The 24,817-nt window shown below is 37.4% G+C and overlaps 1 protein-coding gene across 4 annotated transcripts in view; it reads left to right on the plus strand.

The window, feature by feature from the left end:
* LOC107306118 (lysine-specific demethylase 4C-like) overlaps positions 1 to 21,463 on the plus strand; it is a 67,187-nt gene extending 45,724 nt beyond the window's left edge. For all 4 annotated transcript variants that reach the window (XM_015848976.2, XM_015848977.2, XM_032441262.1 and 1 more), the window contains exons 6-8: positions 5,834 to 5,883; positions 16,621 to 16,724; positions 21,284 to 21,463. In XM_015848976.2, coding sequence (XP_015704462.1) covers positions 5,834 to 5,883; positions 16,621 to 16,724; positions 21,284 to 21,448 — 319 coding nt within the window. In that variant the 3' untranslated portion in view covers positions 21,449 to 21,463. The remainder of the gene's footprint in view (positions 1 to 5,833; positions 5,884 to 16,620; positions 16,725 to 21,283) is intronic.
* Positions 21,464 to 24,817: the final 3,354 nt, after the last annotated feature.

Raw genomic sequence — 24,817 nt, forward strand, 5'->3', positions numbered from 1 at the left:
ATTTTGTTTCAGGAAGCACAGTTATGATAATGTGACTTTACACTTCATTCTTCTAAATTGGTATTCTCATACTACTGTGTTAAAAACATGACAGTTTTCTAACTTAATTTAACAAAGAAATGGTAATGCTAAATTACGGTTTGAATTTAGTTAATGTTAAAATAAACACGGACATTAACAACATTCTTAATGTAAAGACATTTTAATTGCATATAAATGCATTTGTTTAATTTTATTAACACTGTTTAGAAGATGTACAGCTGGAGTTATGGAAATTCGGATTGCTCTGTGCCTCATGTTTTGAGGCTTCTTGGAAGTTTTTCTCAGTAGAAAGCAGGAGAGCATTTCAGACAGTGGAATAGAAACCGGGTTATCATTTCTTCCCTAATTGATTAGAATTATTAGGAAGAATGTCTTCTCAGAAGGAGTGGTTAGACATTGCAGCAGACTGCCTGGGGTGGTGGTGGAGTCATTGTCCGTGGAGATGTTTAAGGAAAGGGCAGGTGTATCACTTGGGGAACTGGTGGTAGGTGGATGATTGGACTGGGTGGTCTTAGAGATCTTTTCCAACCCTTTATGATTCTACCATATCACTCTTAAAAATCTTTGTTACATTGTTATTGAAGGACTTGGTAGTTTTGTCTGGATTTGTTTAATTTCAGTTCTGTCTTTGTAAGGTTTAGTTGCCTTTAATGTGCAAACTCTCCTGACTTTTAAAAATGAAATTATATACTTTAAGAATTACTTCTGGGAATTATGATTGATTAATTTTATAGTGTGGTCCAGATTTTTAAATTTTATTACAAAATACATCGAGAGGAAGAATGCATGATGGAAGTGCTAAGAGTTACTTAAATAGTGCATTCACTGCTATGAATTGGGAAGCAACTGCATATGAGCAGGGTGTCTGCCCTGTGAATACCTAGAGCTGACTCATCAAGACACTGTGAAGATAAGAGCTGTGATACCGAGCTTAATGTGCAAGCTGCTCATCCTAGCAGAACCCTGAAATCTCTGTTTCGGCTCTGCATGCTATGGATGGGTGAAAATAGGTGCGTCATAAAGGAATGCACTGTGATAGAGCTGGTGAATGGAGAACTGCCCAGTCTAGACAATTGGCAGAAGAGGGGAAGATTTTAATGCTTGTGGTTTAATTATATAAGAACCGTAAGAACGTAGGGTTTGGATACGTATTTTTTTTTCTGAAGTTATATTCCTAAGTCATCACTGAAAAGCAGAGTACTTGTTTTAAGAAGTTGACGTCATCCTCCTGTATAAATGCATTTTGCCTGCAACCAAAAATCTAACAAAGAAGTGAAAATGTTATTTCTATTCCCTTTGTATCTTAAAGTAGCCTGACAACCCTGTATCTTATCAAACCATTCCTTAATAGTTAAGTTATGGGAGTATATTCTTCACTGTTCCGTGTTGCAAGTGATGTGGGAGCAAGTAGGGACGAGGGAGAAGATAAGAAACCTTGCATTTCTAACATTTGCAAACAGAAGGTTTCTTTAATCTTCGCTAACTGGTCACAAGGTAAAAGGAAAAATTCTAAAACTAGGGAACGGTATTAGGACTTTCTGTGAGTTTTATTGTTTTTCTGTTGAATATTCTACTATGGAGGAGAAGGGAAAAAAAAGAATGAGTACGGATTTACCCCTGTAAACAAGAGGTTCTTCTGAGGCTGTTGCAGACTGCTGTGTGTACTTTGGAGGTGTTAGAAGGCTTTTTACCAGGCATTGGGCTGATATGAAGGAATCATTTAATTTAGACTAATGTCACAGAGTGACACAGCAGCAATAGTGCAGTCTTGAGTTGTGTGCAGTGATTTTACCATAATTGAACTTAAATGGCCTTCTGGAGTTTAGAAACTTGACTTTCTGGCTCTTTAAATATGCAGATATGGAAAAGAGATTGAGTAAAAAATCTTTAAAATTCAAACTCTGTAGTAGTGCTGTTTCCTATTTTTTTTTTCCCTCTGAAATTACATTAGTATACTGATATTTATTATCAAAATTTGTTTTGGCTTTTTTTTCCTGTCATTTCCTCTGTCTTGTTTCAATATAATTTCAGAAACCTAATTTTATTGTGACTTGTGCTTATTATCAGGACAGTCAGATTGTTATACCTTAGCTGAAAGTGGGGAAAGAACATGAAATTAATACAAAAATCACAAAGTTATTGATAAAGTGGTGCAAGTGTGCCTTAAAGTTATTTAAAAAGATCTGTTGTCTGTTCACATAAATGATTTTAGTCCTATTTTCTATAAGCACGTTTAATGTAGTAGACTTATATTACGTTGCCTGATGTTTTTTGCTGCAGTCTCTCAAATGGAAATTTGGAAAGTAAATATTGCTGTGGAGAGATGATATTAGCTGGCTTTGTGTTTTCTCAGATGTGTATTAGTTATTTTTTCTTCTGAAGACTGTAATTTTCCTCTACGTTTTCCTTTGACTTAAGCAGTTTCATCAGAGGTCCACATGCTTTTGGTTAGTTTGTTGAAATGAGCTGTGCTAAAGTTTCCATTTCTGACTTAAAGGAAGATTAAAGGAAATGGAAATTTTCTTTGGTGTCTTGTTATAGAGACCTGCAACATCCAAACGTTCCTAATAAAACTGAGCTCGAGTAAAATGCATATTTCGTTTTTTCCTTGCAGTGAATTCTTTGCCATACAAGGGGAAACTGTTTTCCTACACGGAAAATTCACTCTGATTGAAAAGTAAATGCGAAGGAAACAGCACGTTAAAGGTTATTTACATTTTGCATCTGGGAGTGTAAAAAAAAAAGTAGTAACCAGCATAGTTATTAAATTTAAGCAGGCTGTGCATCGCTGTTTTCAGCTGAGTTTGCAAGACACTGGTTTTCCATATCATAGACAACTGTTTCTCAACAAACTTCATTTCTAAGCTATGGGACTGAGTGATCACAGGGACCTGGACTGTAGTTTGTTACTGACTCCCCCAAAAAATACAGATGGGACAGTGAGTTTGCATTGTCAGTAGTTTATGGGTAAGCAGTGAATGTTACTCCATAATGCTGAGATGTATTTAGGGGGGAAAAAAAAAGCCATGCCAACTGTTATTTAAAAAGAACTTTCTTTTTTTTTTTTTTCTTTCTTTTTTTTTTTTTCTTTCCTGGTCCAAAATATTCAGTGTTGCTGGGGAAAACTGAAATGCCATTACTGAATTCTTTTTATTTCTTTAGTGGGATGCAGTAGAATCCATTTCTCTACTGCTTGAAACAATGTGCCTTACCTGTGTGTTTAAAGTGATGAAGTGTTTTGCGTTATGAGATCCAAAAATCTGCCAAATGTCTTATGTATGCTAAGGAGACTGAGAGAGAATGGTTTTGTTGTTGTTTTTTCTTTTCCTTTTAACGCTGACTTAATGATCTGAGAAGGAATCTGGGTGTTTTTTGTTTAATGTTTGATACGGTAGACCAAGCATCCAGTTAAATTCATATCACCATGCATGTCTGGTATCCAAGACAGGCACATGTGCTTAAAAAGGTAGAGTTTTCTAATATATTGTGTTTGGAACCAAGGAGAGGTGTTACTCCATCATGCCTGGAGAGTGAATTTGGGGCTCCTAATGATACTGCAAAGGCGGCCTCCTTTTCTTGATTCTTTTAGTCAAGGGCAACAGCAGAAGGGGGAAGAAACAAAGGTGAATAAATAACTGAATAAATAGGTGTAGCCCAGTTAAATCCTTTGTCGCCATTTATCTTTCTGGTAGCTTGATAGATAGAATTTTTAAAGTGACCTCAGTTTTCACGTTTTGTGTTTTTGTACTATTGGTAAGTACTTAACATTATATGCAGGTATAGATAGAGGATTATGGCTCTGTATTATCACAAAAATATAGCCAGATGCACTTTCAGAAGAAGAACTTTTCAGACTAATCCCAGTCCAACAGTCCAACTAGAGACAAGAAAAGCAAAGCAAAGTCTCTAGATCGTTTTCTTAGAAAAAAATACCGTCTCTTGGTTTTACTTTGGAGTTGAGTGTTTAATGGCAAAGAATGCAATAAAAAAATGCTATACACAGATTTATATCTGAGGTGTGAAAATTCAAAATGTTTTAGGTTATTATGTATGCACACTTAATATGTGGCAGAGAACATAGCTCAGAATTACAAGTTGGGAGAAACAATTTTGGAAAGACAAAATTCTGAATAAAACTCCACTCATTGAGCAGAGTCAAACCAAAAGTCTTTGTTTAGTAGCATCTGGAGTGGGTTGTCCTAAGGAGTGGGCTTTGTTAAACTTGTTATGTTCAGAGCACAGACCGTTGTACTGGAATAGTCTTGCTTCTGTGCAGCAGTTTCAGTTGCAGTAGTTAAAAATTGTCTGCATTAGGTGCAAATGAAAGCTGGAGAGGAATGTTGTGCCAAATGAGGGGCTGTGAATGGCTTGTTTGTTTTTTCTTAGTGAGTTGACAGGAAATATGAAAAAAGATTGTGTTCATAATATAATACAAGAAAAAAATCTGCATGTTATCTTCAAAAATGTGGGTTTGGACTATTCTAGGTATGCATTTTCCCTTTTCTGAACTTTATATATATATAAGAATCAATTCAGTGTTGTTAAAATATTGAACTGAAATGAAAGCTGATTATATCATGCGCTGAAGTTGTTAAAGTCAAAAGCAGAGTCTAATGAATGTCTATGAAAGTGTAGTAAATCTGTGAAGAACAAGGTTCTGTGTTTGCTCTGGTTTCACTTGCTTTATGAAGCTGTTGCAAAGTGCTTATGGAATCGTGTAAAAATACTTTATTGCAGGAGCAGAATGTTTCCAGGATCTGCATGATTTCTGAATTTTTAGAAAACGTGTTTCTTAAGAATTGCAATGATTTACGGAGACAAGTAGCCTCTCGTTACACAAGAAAGAAAAAACACACAGGAGACATATAATACTCATATTTTTCCTGTTGAGCTTTTGTGAAATACATTAAAAAAGCAAGGAAGTTAAACCTGTGGGAATTGCATTTATTTTGTTATATGTGTTTCTGTTTCACTTGGAAAATGAAAATGCATCTTTTTAAAGTGGGGTTATGAATGTCACTATGCATGGTTTTAAACAGTAATACATTTTTGATCTGTGTATTGTAATTTTTAAAGTAATAGTAAGTTAAAGTTGTTCCTCAAAATACCTTAATCTGTACTTCTTCCCCAGAAAATAATATATGAAGGCTGTTCCAAAAGTAATGCATCCTGTTTTATGATTTTGGCCCACTATGTATTGGTGGTTCTGCAGTAGAGGTTGAACCTTCCCACCAGTATTCCACTGCATGTTGTTTCCATGTGACAGATGGCAGCAACGGGGCACTCTGACAGAACAGTGTCTGTCGTGGAAGTGCAGGTGGAGCAATGGTGTGTCACTGAATTAAAAATGGCACCAGCTGACATTCACTGACACTTGCTGAGCATTTCTGGAGGCCAACCAGTGGATGTGAGCACAGTGAAGTGGTGTGTTTCATCAGTGGTGACAGCAACAGTGGGTCACCTCTGATAGTGCAGATTTGTGTGAGCCTCGCATGCAGGCTCTTGTTCATCACTGGAGAAAATGCACAGGTAATGGTGGTAACTGAGGAAGAGCAGTGTTTTGTAGCTGAGAATGTGTTCTTTGTTATTATACTCTTCGTGTCTATTGTCATTTATGTGGAAATAAATAGGGGGCATTACTTTTGGAGCAACCAGTGCATTTTTCCTATATGTTGTTTCACTCATTAATCTTATTTTCTCTAACTTAAGGTACTTAGTTATATGTAAAATACTGTTTTGTATAATAATTATTTCTTTAAACATATAATCCTTTTCTTCACGTGTATTTTAGGTATGCAATTCCTCCAGAGCATGGGAAGCGGCTTGAACGATTGGCTCAAGGTAATATTTTCAGTGTTACTGTATGTGAGATGTTTGAAGGACAAGCCTCCAGCAAATTGAAAAACGTCCTCTATGAACTACTGTGTTTTATTACTTCTTAATATTGTATGACTTTTATGTTTGCAAGCCAGAAGCGCCTTTTAATACTCTGAGGAATTTTAAAAGCACAAAATAAGCTTTTTTTTTCCTTAGTACTTTATTTTGTATGGGCATTTTTAGGTTGGTCATGTTTATGAAAGTAAGACAAAATTTTGCCCTTTTTGTTCATTAGATTTTCATTGCTAATATCTTTGCCTCGTTCCATGGCCTTGCTTTTCTTTGTCATACTTCCTTGCAACCCTTGCTATCTAATCAAATTAGATTTGATTCAAAGAAAGAAACGTTTTAGAGAGCAGAGTTTCCTGAAGTTTTGTGGAAGTGGAATGGGATGTCAGGGTAGAGAAGGGGAATCACTGCCTTTAATGAGGGGGAGGCTCGCAAAATGCACCAACTCTAAATCTACTGACCAACGAGCAGCATAATAATGTACATGAATTACCCAAAGCTTGTGCTCTCTGAAGGTGTGAGGAACATCTTCTGAGAAGAAGCAGAGGATAGTGTGGGGATGGTTCTGAAGGATAAAAAAAGATAATTTATAGAAAAAATGTTTCTTGCACAATTATTTGTTTTATTTTAAATAACACTACAGGTCTCCTCTTATTTCTAGATTGAGTAGTGCATATGAACACAGGAATAATAGGCACGTTTCTTGAACTGCAGCATATCTTTTATGGCCTGCTATTAATTAAATTATATAAGGAATGCCAGAGAGATTGTGGATGTGCCTGGAGGCATTGAAAGCCAGGCTGGATGTGGCTCTGGGCAGCCTGGTTGGCAACCCTGCTCATAGCAGGGGGTTGAAATTAGATGATCTTTGAGGTCCTTTTCAACCCAGGCTATTCTATGAGTCTGTGATTCTATGAATGCCACTGAAAGCTGATAATTAGATACTGCATATCTGGACTGTCTTCTGAAAATGCTTGTTCATTTTCTTTTCATATCTATTTTATGCACATATATATTCATGGCAGTTTTTATGAGCAATTATTAAACTAGTTATTGAGAACAATAATATCGTGTGTATCACTGAGATGTGGAAATAAGGACATGAGCTCACAGCCTTAAAAGCACAAATTAGAAAGGCACATTTCAACCTGGATAATTACATTCACTGTTTTGAAATTTACCATATGAAATCTGAGTTGAAGGTTTTGATTTTCACTGATAAACACATGTGGTAGACCAGGTAAATTCCAGCTCCCTCTGCCTCTCCTCATAAGACCTGAGCTGCAGACCCCTCACCAGATTTGTTGCCCTTCTCTGGTCATGTTCCAGGGCCTCAATGTCTTTCCTGTAGTGAGGGGCCCAAAACTGCACACAGTACTCAAGGTGCAGCCTCACTAGTTCTGAGTACAGAGGGACAATCATTTCCCTTCTTCTGGTAGCTGCTCTATTTCTGATCTAAGCCAGGATGCCATTGGTCTTCTTGGCCACCTGGGCATGCTGCTGGCTCATGTTCAGATGAGCACTGACCAATACACCCAGGTCAGTTTCCTCTACACAGCTTTCCAACCACTCTACCCCAAGCCTGCAGCATTTGCTGGGCTTTTGGTGGCCAAAGCGCAGGAACTGGCACTTGGCCTTGTTGAACTTCATCCCGCTGGTCTCAGCCCAGCTTTCCAGCCCGCCTAGATTCTACTCTGTAGGGCTTCACTACCCCCATGCAGATCAACACTTCCTGCCAACTTGGTGTCATCTGAAAAATTACCAAGGGTGCACTGAGTGCCCTCATTCAGGTCATTGATAAAGATACTGAAGAGGGCAGGCCCCAGTACTGACCACTGGGGAGCACCACTCATGACTGGTGCGAGTTGGATTTAACTCCATTCACCACCACTCTCTGGGCCTGGCCCTCTGGCCAGTTCTTCAGCCAGCAAATCTTTGATCCATGCTTTGATTACTCAGGAGAAGCAAAGATTTGATGTATTTAAAGTCTGGTATACATCCACTTTTGATGTTTACTGGGAAGAAGGTATTTGGGTAGATAGAATTTTTGCTTGATATGGTTGAGCTGCTCTCAAGCGTATTATAGGATTTCGCATTGAGCACTTACAGCTGTGCAGCAGTTTATAGCTAACTCTTCAGGTTTAAGCATTCTGTAAACTAGCGTGTGCCCAACCCTTCTTTTTTAGAGAGAGCTAGGAAAGTGAATGGACAATTTCAGCAGCATTTGTTCATTCCTTTCTAACAAATAAGTGCAAGTGAAGGGTGCTATTGTTTGGGAGCAGACTAAATAACATTTCATTTTTTTCTTTGACATACTGTAGTTTACTCAGATGTGGGGGTAACCTATATAAATTCAGGAACTGGGTGACTTTTTGAGACACTTGCTCTGCTACACCTTTAAAAAAATAATAAATCCATAGTTTCGTGGGAACTTACGATGTTGCTCAGTGTTAATTTCTATAAGAAAATACTGTGTTGGCAGATGAGGTCCTGAGATTTCTCAAGGCTCTAACTGCTGCTAATGGTGGCCTGCTGTGGTAAGAGGAGTGTGACATAGAAACATGGGGAAGTACTGGAAATCTCTGTAAACATGGTATGTCAGAAGCTGGTAGGACATGTGCAGGGAGCAGTGTCTTATCTTGGAATGCCTTAGTCAATATTGGTAATGGGCTAGATGAGATGTTCTTTTCAATAAACAGCATCACCCAACAGTTCTTAGGACAAGAACTAGTAAATGTATGTAGGACAGGCAGAGCTCGGGCTTGAGAAATACTGGCTTACGCATTTTTCCACGGATAGGAACAGTAACCTAGCTATCCTTCATGATAGCTTTATTTAATGAAGCTGCCAGAGCATGTCAAATCAGCATTTTCAGAGCACACCTGCATGGAAGTTGGTGATTACTGCTGATAAGTCTCTGACACTGCAAGCTACAAAGATGTGTGGCAAATACAAATCTGCTTTCCTTGCTGAATCATGATAAGTATGATTGAAACTTAATTATTTTTATTTCAGAACTGGGTTTTGAGCTGTGAGTATCAAATTGAAAATAGATCAGGTGTTGAACAGTGAAAGTAACATTTTGGATAGGTTTTTTTTGTCTATTATATTTATGGAGTGGAAGTTGATTTCCATAGGAGAGCTACATGCTCATACAAAGGTTTTTATTGTTACAGAAGGTAGATGTGTTAGTTTTACAGACAGACATCCCTGACATTTCCTGTTTTCAGTGTTTGACTTTAATATCTGCTGCTTTGTTTTTCGTTGAGTAGGCTGTTCCTGTGGTATCTTTCATCCAGCTAGTAATGTGGAAGATACAGTTCATAAGATATTAAACTTTATGCACCTTGACATATTTTTCACTTATTTTTGTTTGTAGTCTTCTGATTCTGATTATTTCCCTGCTTAAGAAGGGAAAGACTTCTGTAGTCTTCTACTTTGTAGCTGCTGCCTGCTGAAATTCAGTTTGAATTTTACAGTAGGGTATAATATGAAGGTGAATATACAAAGTAATCTACATGGCAACAATTTGCTTAATAAGAAATGTTAATAAAAGATAGTATAAATGAGAGTGCTTAATTACATGCGTATTAAAATCAGTTGTACTTCTACAGGTGTGTGTGCAAGAGGTCTGATGACTGACTAATTCTTACTGAATTAATTGAATGCTCCTATAGCAATAAAAATAATAAAACGTTACATTAAGTGTGGCAGGTTGTCTGAGTCAAGGCAACAGTTAATGCATTAAAATTAAAGGAAGGGTAGAATATTTTCCATTAACTTGTCTACATGTCACAATTATCACACATGCCTTTTGTGCATGAATGCTTTCATCTTCACTTTCCATTGAAATCTTGATTGACTGTGGCACCTACAGATATTTTATTTGAAATACATTAGACTTGAATCTAATAAAGGCAACAGTTTGATTTTGCCCTTCAGCTGCTTACTCATTTATGTAAGTTTTTTTTCAATTTTATGTAGACATAAATGTAATAAAAATCTCAAGTGAGCTGTTGCTGCAACTTTTATATGTGTTACATTAATCTGTAATATTATGGTATTCTTAAGGATTTCTCATTTCATAAAATGAGTTAGAAAATAAAGAGAATAGAAGCACAATGGAGAATCATAAATGACATTTTGAAGGATTTTCAAGTTCTTTTAATAGTTGACTTAATTGCAGAAATTGTTTTAGAGAGCAAATGGCATTTATCTGGTATTTAATTATGTTCAAGAAGAAACTAAAGTAAAATTTGACCTGAGTATATAGTGATGCTATAAAAAGCTTTGTATGGTATATGGTATTAATTAGTCTGTTTCATGGAGAAGTCGTTACCTGTTACATACGAAAATAAGTGTAAGTAGTCTTTTGGATGAAAATTGACATAGAGCTTGCATGGCTTGTACGGGTCTCAAATCTGAAAGCTGCAGCAGTTGAGAAAATTAACTTCTTCCTAATTGATAGTTATATGAGTCAAGTTAGGAAAGTCACATCTAAGAGATAATAAATGCAAGTCCTTAACATATTCATCTGGGTATAATAACACTCATATTTCACAGCACTTCATTTGTGGCTTTTGTACTCCCTGCTTTATGTATCATACAAATTGACTCTGCTTTGTGAGAATGTTGCCATGCAGAATACTCTCCCGCTTACTTTAGTGTGCAGTAGATGAAGGTAAATAAAATTGAGTCAGATCACTACAGATTCACTTGTGATAACAGTGATATGGCAATATTATCTTCTGATATAAACTATACTCTTAGAGGTGAAAAAATAAAGCGAAATAAAACTGTTCAGGGTATCAATGATCACTGCCCTCAGTAGCTTATTGAGCCAAACTTATTTTAAAATTGACTTTATCCTCAAGTCTTTTTATGTACTCTGTAATGTCTCTCATTGCAGCACTGTTTTATGTGCGAATCTTGTCTTCCTCAGGGACAGCATGCAATCTGCTTAGTACCGACTTCTTCTAGTTTCCCCTTAATATGAGAAAGAATTGATTTGTATCTGGAATATGGACTGTAAAACCAGAAATTGTGAAGTGGTGTTAATGTCTGGTGAGGTAGAATAGACTTCACTGACACAGTGGTAAGACTACAACTCAACAAACAAACAAACAAACAAAACCACCACCAACAAGTTGTTTATTAAAAGTAATTTTGGTCATGTTAGGTCTTGGAGTACTTTTGTGGAATCATCTGAGAGCATGCTCATGACTCTTTGAAGTCGGAAGGCTGTTTTCACATACTCTTTGCTGTTGTTTGTTGTGCTAACTATAGAAACCTGATAAAAAGCTTGAGTGGGACCTTACATTTACTTGTCTCTTCCTTTGCTTATGTGTTCGTACCCAAATATTTGTCCACCATTTGTTGAATCACATTCTTAGCATAGAATGACTTGGGTAGGAAGGGACCTCAGGAATCATTAAATTCCAGTCCCCCTGCTACAGGCAGGATTTCCAGCCACTAGATCAACTACTGGATTAGATTGGCCAGGGCTCCGTATAACCTGGCCTTAAACATCTTTAGGTACGAGGCAACCACAAACTCTCATAGCAGCTGGCATTGGCAACTCACCACTTTCTCAGTAAAAAAAAAAAATTCCTTGACTTCTAATCTAAATCTCTCTTCCTTTAGTTTAAAACCTTTCCCTTTGTTTTGTCACTATGGACGTATGTAAAATGTTGATTTCTCTCCTGTTTATATACTCCCTTTAAATGAATCTCAATGAGGTCTCCCTGAAGCCTTCTCTTTTCATGGGTGAAGAAGGCTTGGTGTTTCAGCCTGTCTTTGTAGGGGAGGTGCTCCAGCCCTTGATCTTTTTTGTGGCCCTTTTGTGGACCCTCTCCAAAATCTCCACATCTTTCCTGTGTTGGGGACACTGGACCTGGATTCAGTACTCCAATGGGGTCCTCACAAAGGCAGAATAGAGGGGGACAATCCTTGCTCTGCTAGCCATTCCTCTTCTGATGGAACCCAGGATACCACTGGCCTTCCAAGCTGCATGTGCACAGTACTGGATCTTGTTAAGTTTTTCATCAACCAGGTCCCCTGAATCCTCCACAGGGATACTCTCAACGAGTTCTTGAGTTCTTCTCCCAGTATATATACATATTTGGGGTCACCTTGACCCAAGTGCAAAATCTTGCACTTTTCTTTGTTGAACCTTATGTTCACAGGGGCTTACCTTTTGAGTTTATCAAGGTCCATCTGGATGGCGTCCGTTTCTTCTGCCATGTCAACCACACTGCTCAACTTGGTGTCATCAGCAAACCTTCTGAGGGTGCGCTCAATTCCATCATCTGTGTCATTGTTAAAGATGTTAAAGAGTACTGGACCCCTGGGGGAGGCTGCTTATTAGCAGCCTCCACCTGAACATACAGCCATTGACCACAACCCTCTGTCTGCAACCTTCTAACCAATTGCTTATCCACCAGATAGTTCACACTTAAAATCCGTATCTTTCCAATTTAGAGATAAGGATGTGGTGGGGGACCAAGTCAAAGGCCTTGCAGAAGTCCAGGTGGGTGACATCAATTGTTGTCCCCTTGTCCATGGATGTCGTCATAGAAGGCCTCTGTCATAGAGGGCCACAGGCTGGTCAGGCACAGCCTTCCCATGCTGAAGCTGTGCAACCTGTCTCGAGTTTTTTGTTCCTTATGGGCCTTAACACGTCTTCAAGGAGGATCTTTTCCATGATCTTCCCAGGCTCAGAGGTGAGGCTTGCTGGCCTTTATCTCCCCAGATCCTCTTTCCTACCTTTCTTGTAAATGAAAGTGGTGTTCCCCGTTTTCTGGTGCCTCATAGCCACAACTATTCAAACATGATGGAGCCCAGGAACCACAGCCAGCTCCCAGGACCCTGGGATGCTGCTGTTTTAAATTATCAGTTTGTGTACTGTGTTAGAAGTACGGAAGAGGTCTGCCACTTTTCAAGAGATATCTGTGAAAATGAGGTTGCATGCGAATTATCACAAAATACTTGCTTTTGTAGAATTGATTCTACAAAAAAATTGAATCTGATAGGGAACTTGAGTGTTAGGTACATTCTAGATAGATGGCAGTATTTTTTTTTCTCTTGGGTGTGGAAATTCACTGTGTATTCAGGATTGATTTGTAAACCTGTGACTTGTTAATTGTAACATGAGATTGGTATTTGGGAGTGGTTCTGCTGTGTTGCAGGAATGTCTTGAATTCGCTTGTGGTGTTAAAATAATAGGTTAATGAAGAGAGAGAGAGAACTATATGGCGTTCTTATTGTTTAAATGTCAGTATGCTGCAAGAGAGTCTGTGCATTTAATGTGTTTCTAAAGGTCTTGCGATGCTTCTAATGCGGTGTCCTCTTTTCAGCACGTTAATAGGTCTTTTTATATCTGTTAGTCCATTCTCCCGCAGGGTTTTTCTTTGCTGAAGGAAGAGGCTGTGTAACCTTATTTTCAGCTAGAGCAGATGAAAAGACCTTCTGATGAACCGTCTTATAAAGACACATTACCCTCCTTTCTTCACTTCTTTATTGAAAGGGAACATTTCTGAGAAGATGCTGTGAATGAGACTGAAAAATATGTATGTCCAGGTGCAGACTTCTAAAGAATCTGGAAAAATATTTTATAGTGGCACAGCAACTTTGATTTCATTGAGAGAGCTCTGTAATCACAGTTGTTGCCTGTAACTTTCTCATAATGGATGTTCAACAGGTTGTGGTCTGCTATTCCATGTTGTTAGCGGCTTGCTTAGAATTCAACAAGAAAGCTTGTGTTTGGAGTGGTTCACAACTCTTTCTCATCTTTTAGAACCGTAGTGGTACAACTGAAGTTTTGGTATCTATTTGCCCATCATCTGCTTTCTGATGTTATTTGTTGAGCTAATTAAGTGTATTGTACCAAACTTTGGTACAAATTCTGTTTCCTCAGACAAAAACAACTCAGTCAAGTTCTTCTTGCTTTGGGAAATGGGATTTCTTTGTTGCTTTTCATAACAGTTGTTTTGTCAGTCTCAATTGTCACCTTTGATCATTTTCTTTCAGTTTGTTTCAGTCTATTATTTCCTAATGTTGCTCAGGTTTGTGAATTTTTGGCTGTCGATTTCAAGTTATGATTATTATAGTTGCTATAGATACTAATTTAGCCAGAGTAGTTGCAGTGTATTCACTGGAGCCATCTGTTAGTGGAGTTGTTTCCTTTTTCTGTCTTTTATGTTAGTGAAGCCATACGTCTGTGATGAAACTGAACTCTGCAAAAATTGAGCAAGCATTATTTGCAATTCCAGTAGAGTGGGAAAAAAACCCAACACGGTAATTTCAAGTAGGGGTGACAAGCTTTAATAGAATTTGATCTCAGGACATCCTAATAAGATGCCTTAATACTTCTGCTAACATATGTGCGTGTTACACCTTCATTGCCTAAGTGAACTTTTTTTGTAAGGACTGCCTGTGCAAACACAGTAAAGCAATGTCAGTCCCTTTACTATTAAATGACCTTGGCTAATTTCATGTCCAAACTAAGCAGTGTTTTTATATCATTAGTCTAGTTGCTTGTGTTAATTTTTCTCATATATCTTGAGTGAACTCTTCTCACTACTTCCATACATTTGCAAGGCCTTTTCAGTAAAACACTTAAAATTTTTTGAGAACAGTTGAACAATGTTCTTGGTTAACATATTTCCTATGAACAAGCGTTTACACCTTGGATAATCCTAGGAAATCTGCACCTCTCTCAGAGATTGTTTTTATTCTTCAAGCATGAACTATTTAATGCATAGATGAATCAAAAAGGCTTTTTCCTGTATTATTTTTGTTTCTGTCATTAAGGAGACTTTCTCACAGTGGTGGTGGTGTTTTTTCTCCACTCTCCAGTTGTGATGCAAAGTAATTGGTAAAATGTAATATATACTTTTAATACCATTTGCTTCATTTTAATTCATGTCCATATTTCTCAGGACAGGTCTCTGTAATAGGATAGCATTACATATGTTACACACATTTTTCTTGAACTCAGAAAAAAATTGGTCTTCTGAAGTGGCTTTTTTTTTTTTGTTTGTTTGTTTTTGTTGGTTTTACAGTAGAATCAGACAAATTAGTATTTATGTAGTTAGCAAATGCTTTAAGAGTGATGAAACTTCTTACATTTCTAACAGTGAGAACTCATTAGAGGCTGAGATATGGAACCATCACTTCTTTCAGCTTGTTAGCTGAGTTTTCTCCTATGGATTTGTGATAGTGAGCTCCTTTGTGCCTTAATTCTGCTTTGTCCAAATTAAGCAAAAGTGTTTGAAATAATTACTTCAGAGAGTATTTTATTTTCCAGCAGTAGTCCATGAGGCTTTCTGAAGTCACTGAAATCACTTGAAAATAAGTGACCTAGGATGGAGTGAACTGTTGGTATTAATAAGTCTTAGCAACATTGCAAAATATGCTCTCCAGAAGAAAGCAAAATAAATTAATGAAGTTTAACAGCAAAAAATAGGTTATTTTCAAATGCTTTATGACTGATACAGTAAAGTAATACATTTTCTGGGACTGGTAAATGTGTGAATTTATTATTTATACTGTCTCTCCTGGTGATTCCTGGTGACGATCTGGTACAAACTTGAAGAAGACTGTCAAGATAAATACTACTGTCTTGATAACTGTAAAGATAAGAAAAAGCTTCTAATCTTTGCTGGTTAATAAGTGAACTGTTTCCCTTAGCCATTCTAGCTGTTGGGTTATTAGTGCTATAACCTTGTGAAACTTCAGTAACGTTGCATTATGATACAGCCAGAAGCATTCCTTATTTCCTCAGCACGAGTCACCCTTACTTAGGAGCAGGGAATCCATCTGTACTTTAGAACAGGGACTGAGAGCAGAGACAGCAGCAGCTGGTTAGGTGTGTCTCACTGTACTCCTTCATTTTTCAGTCTGAACTTTTCATGGGCATTTTGTTGTTAACTACGATGCCATTTTCTTTTTTGAGTCTCTGTTGTTCTTTCCATGATGTAGTCTGGAAGGACTAAATGAGTGTCGTGGAAATTTGCCCTCCTTGTCCTTCTAAATTTCCCCCACTTTCCTTATTGTAACAGTGTTTTCTTACTGTTTAGAAGGCTGAGGGGAAAAGAAACTGATGTTCTCATTTTATAGAATGAAAGATAGCGTCGCTTATTTGAACTGTTGCTGAGGTCCCATTCCTATCCTGCAAAGAGACTGAGATACTAAAATGTAGTCATGCTGAAACATCATCTTAGATTTTTTGCTTTTCCCTTTATTCATTCATCTCCACATGCTCATCAGCTGGATTTGGTCATTACTTAATGAACTAAGTGGAGTTAGTGGATTAGTTCGTAAACACGGAAGTTGAAACCTGAATAGCTTCACACCAGTTTCTGCTCACATAATTCAAAATACAAAGAAAGCAAGAAAGAAAATAGAAAAGCTATTCTCAAAACACCAAAAAAACCAAACCTCTCTGAACTTTGGGAAATAGTTAAAAATGATGTTGCCGTGCTTTCCAGCTTTTTGTAAGCAGAAGGTTTTGTTTCTTCACTCTGCACGATCTTCAAGTGCTACGTAAATCTGATTGTTGTGGAATCCTGAATTTAAGTGGCAAGCTTGATTTTCATGCATGGAGGGGTTGCAGAGTGAACAGTAATGGGGGAAAATTTCCTTATTGTTTTAATTAGAAGATACTCACTTTTGTTTATCTTTCTTTACTAGGGTTCTTCCCAAGCAGCTCTCATGGATGTAATGCTTTTCTTCGCCACAAGATGACTCTGATTTCTCCCTCAATACTGAAAAAGTACGGAATTCCTTTCGACAAGGTACGCTGGTGTTTATTTCTAAACTGCATTTGTGTGTCTAGTCACACTGTGTTTATTGTAAGGATTGTACTGTATTGTTTTGTATTGCAGAAGCAACTCTGAGGTAAAAACATACATTTTAGACCCTGGCTCCCTAAAACAGTGAAAATGAATGCCTGTCATTTAGAGATCTTACATGAGTTAGATTGGGATTCTCTAGGGGAGAGTTATGACAGCTTGCAGTTGTCACAATCTGTACCTGAAAGTGTCTGTGCTTTCAATGGACCACCGTTTCCATGCAAGCCTGTATATGATTGTCTAGTGACTGAGACCCTTCTTAACTAGCTGTATGACTGCTAGCTACATACCTAATATTTTATTATGTATGCTTTTTTTTTTTTAAATCTGGATTGTTTTTCTGGTGCAATTTAATACAACTGCATAGGTTGTAAAATAAAAAAAAAGCCTCAGACTATTTATAGAGTGGAGTGAAACTGAAAGAACACTTATTTAATTTAAAATGTACAAAAAGCTGAAACGTGAAAACAAAAAAAAAAAAGATTATTTTGCAGTGCTGGGTAGTAGTGAACTGGAACTTTTTATTAATAGGAAGTGGAAAGAATAAGTTTAGGGCCTTTTCTTTGTGGGTAAATTTAAAACTTGACAGCTTTCAAACACGGCTGAAGTATTCTGTTTTTTGTTAGTCTCAAAAATTTCTTCTCTGGTTTTTTTTTTTTCACTCAACATTTTCTCTTGAATTTTTAATTTCCTGTGGGTGCCAGCTAGTAGAAGTGCTTCTACTGTATTGCTTTTTCCTTAGCATGTGTATTCCATATCCTGAACAGTTTGTAAATTCTAAATTTCTAAATGAAAAGATTTTGCAAGCCTGCTCAGAAGAGTACACTCTGATTCAGTCTCCTGCCTGAACATCTGTTTGTGTTCCAGTGTCTTAAAAGCCCTTTGATCAACAAATCGGTCGTAATTCTTACTCTCATCTTGTGGCAGGAAAGTCCTATAAACTGACCTCACCGCACTCCTTGTTCATTGCTGAAGCTTTCATTTCAGGATGCGTTTGTATATTGATGCCATATAGGCCTTTGGATATGAAGTTAGCTTCCCACATACCCCTGCCTAGATTATGGAATAGTTCCCATTTCTTTTTGTTGATGTTTATCTAACAGCATTAAACATAGCCCATAAAAATACTTAAATTATGTGTTTATATATGTTATGTAGAATGATATTAAATACTGCATGCAGTATTTTATGTGAATGAATATGAAATAATCTTAGAACTGGTAGGGTGACTTTGCTCTATATTTTACTCTGTAGCCTTAATGCCATCCGAAATCAATCCTTTGTTCAAGAAGTAAATATAATTAAAGATTATTTCTCTGTTATGCCTTGAGAGAGATCTTACAACAGATATTTTTCAACAATATAAAATATTCTCAAATATCTACACCATTGTCTGCAATAACAATGGTTATCAGTGGCATTGTTATTACTAAATTGACAGTAACTGGTACTGGGAGTTAAATGCTTTTGGTAAAACTGAATAGATAGAAATTTAAGAAGATTAAAGATTGATTAAAAAAGTGTGAGAAATACAGCATTATTCTTCAGGCACAGAAGCAAAGAGTAAGGTAGATTTTTATGTGGTATGAAGCCACTCATTTGTTACATGCCTTCTGAAAGATTACTTCTCTTTTTATGCTTAAATTAACATATGTATAAAACTAGAGAAATATGGGCTTTTAGAATGATATGGCCTGCCTTGGAAAACAAGTTTTTTTTGAATAAATTACATAAAAAGTTTGTTTCCTGAATGATATATTATCATTGAAGTTGCTGAGTTCAGTTTTTGTAATATACAGGTAAGTATTGATCCCCTTCGTAATCTTAAGCTTTATCATGAAGTGTCAGATGTATCCTTCCAAACTGGAAGGTTTTATGGCTTGATTTATGATGTTGAATTCACTGAACATTACCCCGAGCAGTATATAATTTTCAGTGGTTGGTGTTTAAGGTAGGATTTTGGTGAATGCTGGTGCATTTGTTTTCAGTGGCACACGTTTGGGTTGGGTAAGGGATCTGGTGCTCTTATTTCACTGCATTGATTGGATCTGTTTTTCAGATTTTTTAAATGAAAGTGCTGGAAATAGTTAAATATTTTAAGTTTGGTTCTGTCACCTAGTGTTAGGAGGAAGCAGTCTGTACCCGAGTGTAATTGTAATTAATGGGATTCAGTGAGAAAGTGAATAGAGAAAACCAGGCTGTGATCTCTCATGGCTCAAAGTGATGGAACTGGAAATGTGCTGAACGCTGATAAGACAGCCTACGCCTACCAGGTGGCAGCTGAACTGGTGCTTGTTGCAATAGAACACCTGCTAAACTGTCAGCAGTGGGAGGGTGTATTGAGATAAATTTTGGAATTGCTGGCATTGAGAATAATCCTTCTTAAACATTCCCACAGTGATTGTTGAAGTACTATAGTAGCGTTTATAATATATGCATCTGTATCTGTGTTTGCATGTATATGCTACATATGAACCTCCCAAAATATTAACCTTGCAAAATGCAAATGAAAAATGTAAAATACAGTTCTGCAGTGCTTTATATTTCGGCTCAGCATATTTTTCATGGTTTTTTTTTTTCCCTCTTTGCATCCTCCCATAAGACTATCAGCAATTTATATCAATAGGTGAGGCGTTAAACCTTTGTGTTTATTCTTGCACCACACGTAAAAAGCACAGAAAGGAATTTCAAAAAGTAGAAGATGAAAATTTTGAGAGAGAAGAAAAGGGGGTTGTAAAATCAGATTCTTATTAGAAAAAATGTCTCAATTTGTGACTTTGATTTATAGAATTGTTTCAAGTCTCTCAATTTTTGCTACTTAAAATCGTACGAGTATTTTTTACTGTATTGCTTTTGCAAAGCATTGTCATACAATGAAAATAAATCTATTTCATCTCTAGGAAGTCTCCTTATTTCCCTGTAATCAGTGAATACATCTTTTTGAGCAGACATCCATCATTACTCAGTTCCTCTGCTGAGCTTAGATAGATTGCTTTTTAGTGCTGCTGTCTTTTGTTGCTGTTTTCATGTAAAACTCATTTGACCCTTTATTTCTTCTAGTTTACAGATTAACTCTTGTCTGATGGTTGAGGAGACAGTGTACCATTTCTAGTCCCTGACTAGTTTGTCCTTGATATAGACTTTGGTGGTCTTTTCTGAGGCTTTAATCTCTTGGACAGATATTAGTGAGTGACGAGTAAGTGCTGACTGTATTTTTCTTCATCTCCGGAGGAGAGCACCAGTCCATCCAAGTGTGGGAAGATAAGAGGTTGTTTTTTTCACCTTGAAAGAGAATATCCTGACCAATCTTTTGCTTATGTTACCCCACTTTTTAATTTTCCTCTAGAAGAATTTTATATCTTATGTTTGGTGCTGGTGACTGCTAGGAATTAGGGCTCATTGAGACCGTGCAAGATATAGTTACTGTCACTGTATTTTTAGTATTTTTCGCTTTTTTTTTTGTTGTTGTTTTTGTTTTAATTTTCTTCTACCTGTAATTTCTTGTTGAATCAGTAGCCCCAGCTTGCATTTACTTTGATTGCTCTTTGCTGTACTTGGAAAGAACAGAATAATGACTCAGAGCTACCCTTGCTTATTTTCTAATGCAGTACCAAATCTTAAGTGTAGTCAGGCTTTTCCTCTTTGAGAATTTTCTTTGAGGCCAGCTGTACTCCAGGTATATGGAGTTACGGTCATGAGTAGTACCAGAATTATTCTCTCTTAAACTGTGGCTAAGGAAAAAGAGGATAAGGACAGAAGCACATTACATTTAATTCTGAAGTAATGCTTGTGCAATTAAATTAACAATTTAAAGTTCAGACATTCTGCATGGTATACCTAGCTCAAGAATCCTGTTATGTGTTAATAAATGTAATAATTAGGAGCTGGTGCCTTGGAATTTGTAGTTTTCTTTCCTATACAAAATGATTTGAGGATACTGCCTTGGGTTAACATAATGTAATATGTTTCACTGTTTTCCTTCTAGTATATTCCACTGGTATAAAACATATTTTCTGTGCCAAGGCTCACTAACTTAGTTTCTCCTATTTTATGCTTGATCATCACTGTAGCTTAAAAGCATAATCAGTCCCTCAGGTGAGTATGAGAAGAAGGTGAAAATAAGATTTTTTTCCCCTGAAACAGCAGAATAATTCTGGTGCCATTTTAGAGAATCATCTTGAGGGTGGTGAACAGAATAATTTCTTCATTGCATACTAGTACTTATGATGATAACTGTGGATATTTTTAGTCCATTATACCTCTGATTCCTCTCATTCAGGAAGATTGGAACATTCTTTCCTCTGTCTTTTCTAGTGCCCCATTCTTCTCCATCTTATCAGAAAATACCTCCAATATATTAAATGACAATTGTGTGGAAGGAGAAATATTTTTCTGTCTGGGTAATGGTAAAGGAAAAGTGTAATTTTAATTGGTCCAAGACCAGAAATGCTTTTGTAATATGCTTCGCTGTTTTATTTTATTTTATTTTCTTAATGCAACAGGTTACACAAGAAGCAGGGGAATTCATGATCACTTTCCCATACGGATACCATGCGGGATTTAACCATGGCTTCAACTGTGCAGAGTCAACGAACTTTGCAACCATCAGATGGATTGATTATGGAAAAGCAGCAAAGTTGGTAAGTCACTGCAGAGGACTGTTGTGAAAGGGATTTCTGTTGATTCTTTGTGGTGGGAATCTATTAAAGTCAATGAGAAGTGGGGAACTTTCAGGTATTGTCTACCCCTGCCAGTTTTATTCATAATTGCTCTTCTTTTATTTATTTATCAGGTAGCATCTACTCCTGCCAGTTTTATTTGTAGTTGCTCTTCATTTACTTATTTATTAATTTATTTATTTATTAATTACCTCCCAGCAGCGTTTCAGTTACTGAATTTGAATTTTGTTTTCAGCTAAATCTATTATTCTTTAAAACCAATTTCTATTTATGGAAGCTTTCAAGTGCTGAGTGTACTGAAGGTCTGTGAGTCATTGGTGTCTGTGATGGCAATGCTCATGCCACTGTAATGGACTAGGGAATGAGGCAAGGCAACAGTAGAGGTAGCAAATGTTCCTTAGGTATCTGTAATGGAAAAAGCCAGAAGGCCAGATGTCCCAAGAGTGAGTATGCCTACATGAAATCTTGTATTCATCTATAGGTACCTTTACCCTCTTTTTCCCTGGAGCGCTTGTATTCTAATGCACGCAACATAGGAAATAAACAGGAAGAACCAGAGATGTGTGCAGTCACAGGGCCATGATCTCACTGTGACTGTGGAGACATGATGGGAAGGCTCTCATGACTGGAATGCTGTCACGAATGGGTATATCCTCTTTAGGAGTGATTGGCTGGTAAAGTGATAGAGCTGCTTTTTGTGAGGGAGAGCAACTATAATGTATTAAGCTTCACTTTAAGGAGTGAATGATGATCAAAGGAAGAGCTTGTGCATGATAATTAAGGGGCAGCTTAATATGGGTGACACTGTTGTGGATGTATACTGGCTACCTACACTTCTGGCTACCTGATCAGGAAGAGGAAGTTGTTGTGGCCTTTTGCAAACAGCTGGAAGCAGCCTTGTAATTCTGGTCATTAGTTCTTACAGGATACTTTAACCATCCTGATATCTGTTACATTAGCAAGACAGCCAGGCATGCACGGTCCAGGAGGTTCCTGCAGTGCATTGAAGAAAATGTAGGATTTGTGGAAAAAGGACCTGGCCACCTGGGGGGAATGTAGAAAAACTGTCAGGGCATGGAGGGATGCAAAGAGGAAGGCTAAAGCTCACTTGGAATTCAATCTTGCAAGGGAGGTCAGGGACAACAAGGAAGGTTTTTTAAGTGTGTTAACAGTAAAAAGAAAGCTAGGGAAAATGTGAGTGTATTACTAATGAGGTGGGTGCCCTGGTAACAGGGGATGCTGCGAAAGCAGAGATACTGAATGTCTTCTTTGCTTCAAGACTGCCTCTTGGGAATCCTGAACCCTGGAGGTAAGAAAGAGATTCTGAGGAAAAGAAGACTTGCCTTTGGTCGAGCAGGATATGATCAGAGACCATGGGGTTGATAGTATAGGCATCATAACTAAGTTGACACACTGATCAGAAACTTAGTCAACAGCCATGTCTTTTTGCAGAGTTCCTGACCTAACACAGGACCTGGCCTACATAACACATGACTTTTTGCCTGGATAACACCTCCCAGTGGAACCTTGTAACCACTGAAGACCCCTTTGCAAAAACCCCATGTTAACACAGTGCATGAGAAGTACTGAAATTTTAGTATGTGTTGCAGTTCTAGGAATAGGCAGGTACTTGGTGGAAATAGTAAGAATATTCACATTTTAAAATGTATTCAATCGTTGTCCTTTAGATCCTGGGTATGTGTGCAGTGAAGAACAATTTGCTGTGCTACAATAAAGCAGTGTTGGCTTTCTAACCCATTGTTTGGGTTGGCAATTTTCATTCACAGATTTTGGGTTGCCTCCAGAAAGGTCTTTGAGAATGTCAGATTTTGCACCTTGCACTTGGCCTTACTGAATGTCTTTGGGTTCACATGGGCCCACTTTCCAAGCTTGTCCAGGTTGCTGCGACTACAGAGTCATTTAAAAGACGTTTAAATATTTGGTAGTCATGGGTGGAGGCTAAGGCACTGCACACATCACTCATAAGAGGAAGACGGAAAGATATTTATCAATATAAAATGGATATAATGTGGTAATTTGAACAGTGATGACAGTGACTTAACAAGATTTGAAATGGCTAGATATCCTTGACTATTTGCTACACAGAGGGTGGTGGTGGTGGTGGCAGCGTGCATAATGAATCTGACATCAAATCTAAGCAAAGCTTGTGTAGCTTAAAAATAATAAATAGTTTACTGAGAATCTGTCAGGAGTGCATCACCTTATCCAGGGTATATCTCTGCGCAGGCGTTAAGTAACCTTGAGAGGTGTCTCAGGGGGAGATTCTGGTGTGCAACCAGCTGCTTGCAAGAGGAACTCTCAAATGGGATTCTTAGGCTTCTTTGTATTTATGGAGTAAGATGATTGACTCATAGTCGTGCAGCTTAGAATTGGATCTGCTGAGCTATGTGTCTGTTTTCAGTTCTCGAAGCACTCAGTCTGAGTCAGTGTGGTGGTTGCTAACTGTCTTCATGAAGCCCTGACTGTTACCAGTCACCAAGGACAAAATCTTTGCATCTCACTGTATGCAGTAGGCCTTGGGCCATAATGACCAGGCTGGGTGAGAGGGCAAGGAGTGCACTGCCAAAGGTAGTTCAGAATTTCAGTACAGTACTACAGTGAAACGAAGCTGAGAAGAATAAGGGCATGGATGCAGAACTGGGTGAACTGAGTCAAATGAGAAGCCTAGATTCTTTGGCAAATGATAGAAGTGTTTAATGTTACTTATTTCTATGACTTATTACAGAAAACACATGACAAAGCTTCTTTTTAAATCTTTTTTAAATGAAAAAGAAAATGCTAGGAAGTACAAATAGCGTTTAAAGTATTTTTACTGGAATTACGTAAGCGAGAAGTGAGATAAAGTGATATTCTGTGTAATACGTGTCTGTATTTGCTTATGCTGTACAAATAGGGTAAACCAGCTGATGAAAGAGAAATCTATTCTTGAAGTGTAATTTCATGACACTTTGAAAGCATAACGAACTTCCAGAGCTATTGCAAATCAGATATTATGTTTCTTTATTATGGCCTTTCAAGAAATGCTTAAGTGTAGCTATGATTGCTTTTATAACAACTTTAGAAAATTTCCTGAAAATAGTAAATACTGGTCTGCATGCCCAAAGGGTACTTTTATTTTTGTAAGTGCTCTGATAATGTGATAAAAAAAAAAAAAGTAGCGTTACATTTTCATTTGTCATTGTTCAGAGTGCTGATGTTGTGTTTAACTTATCTATTCTTTGTTTATGTTATTCGCACAAGAATTGTACTTGAAAAATATGGTTTGGGTCTCTTAGTTGCTTGGCTTGGTACTGCAGAAATTGCCTGTGTCAGCAAAATACAGCAGTATCTAGGTCA

This window comes from Coturnix japonica, chromosome Z, assembly GCF_001577835.2.
Source record: "Coturnix japonica isolate 7356 chromosome Z, Coturnix japonica 2.1, whole genome shotgun sequence".
NCBI classification, from domain to species: domain Eukaryota; kingdom Metazoa; phylum Chordata; class Aves; order Galliformes; family Phasianidae; genus Coturnix; species Coturnix japonica.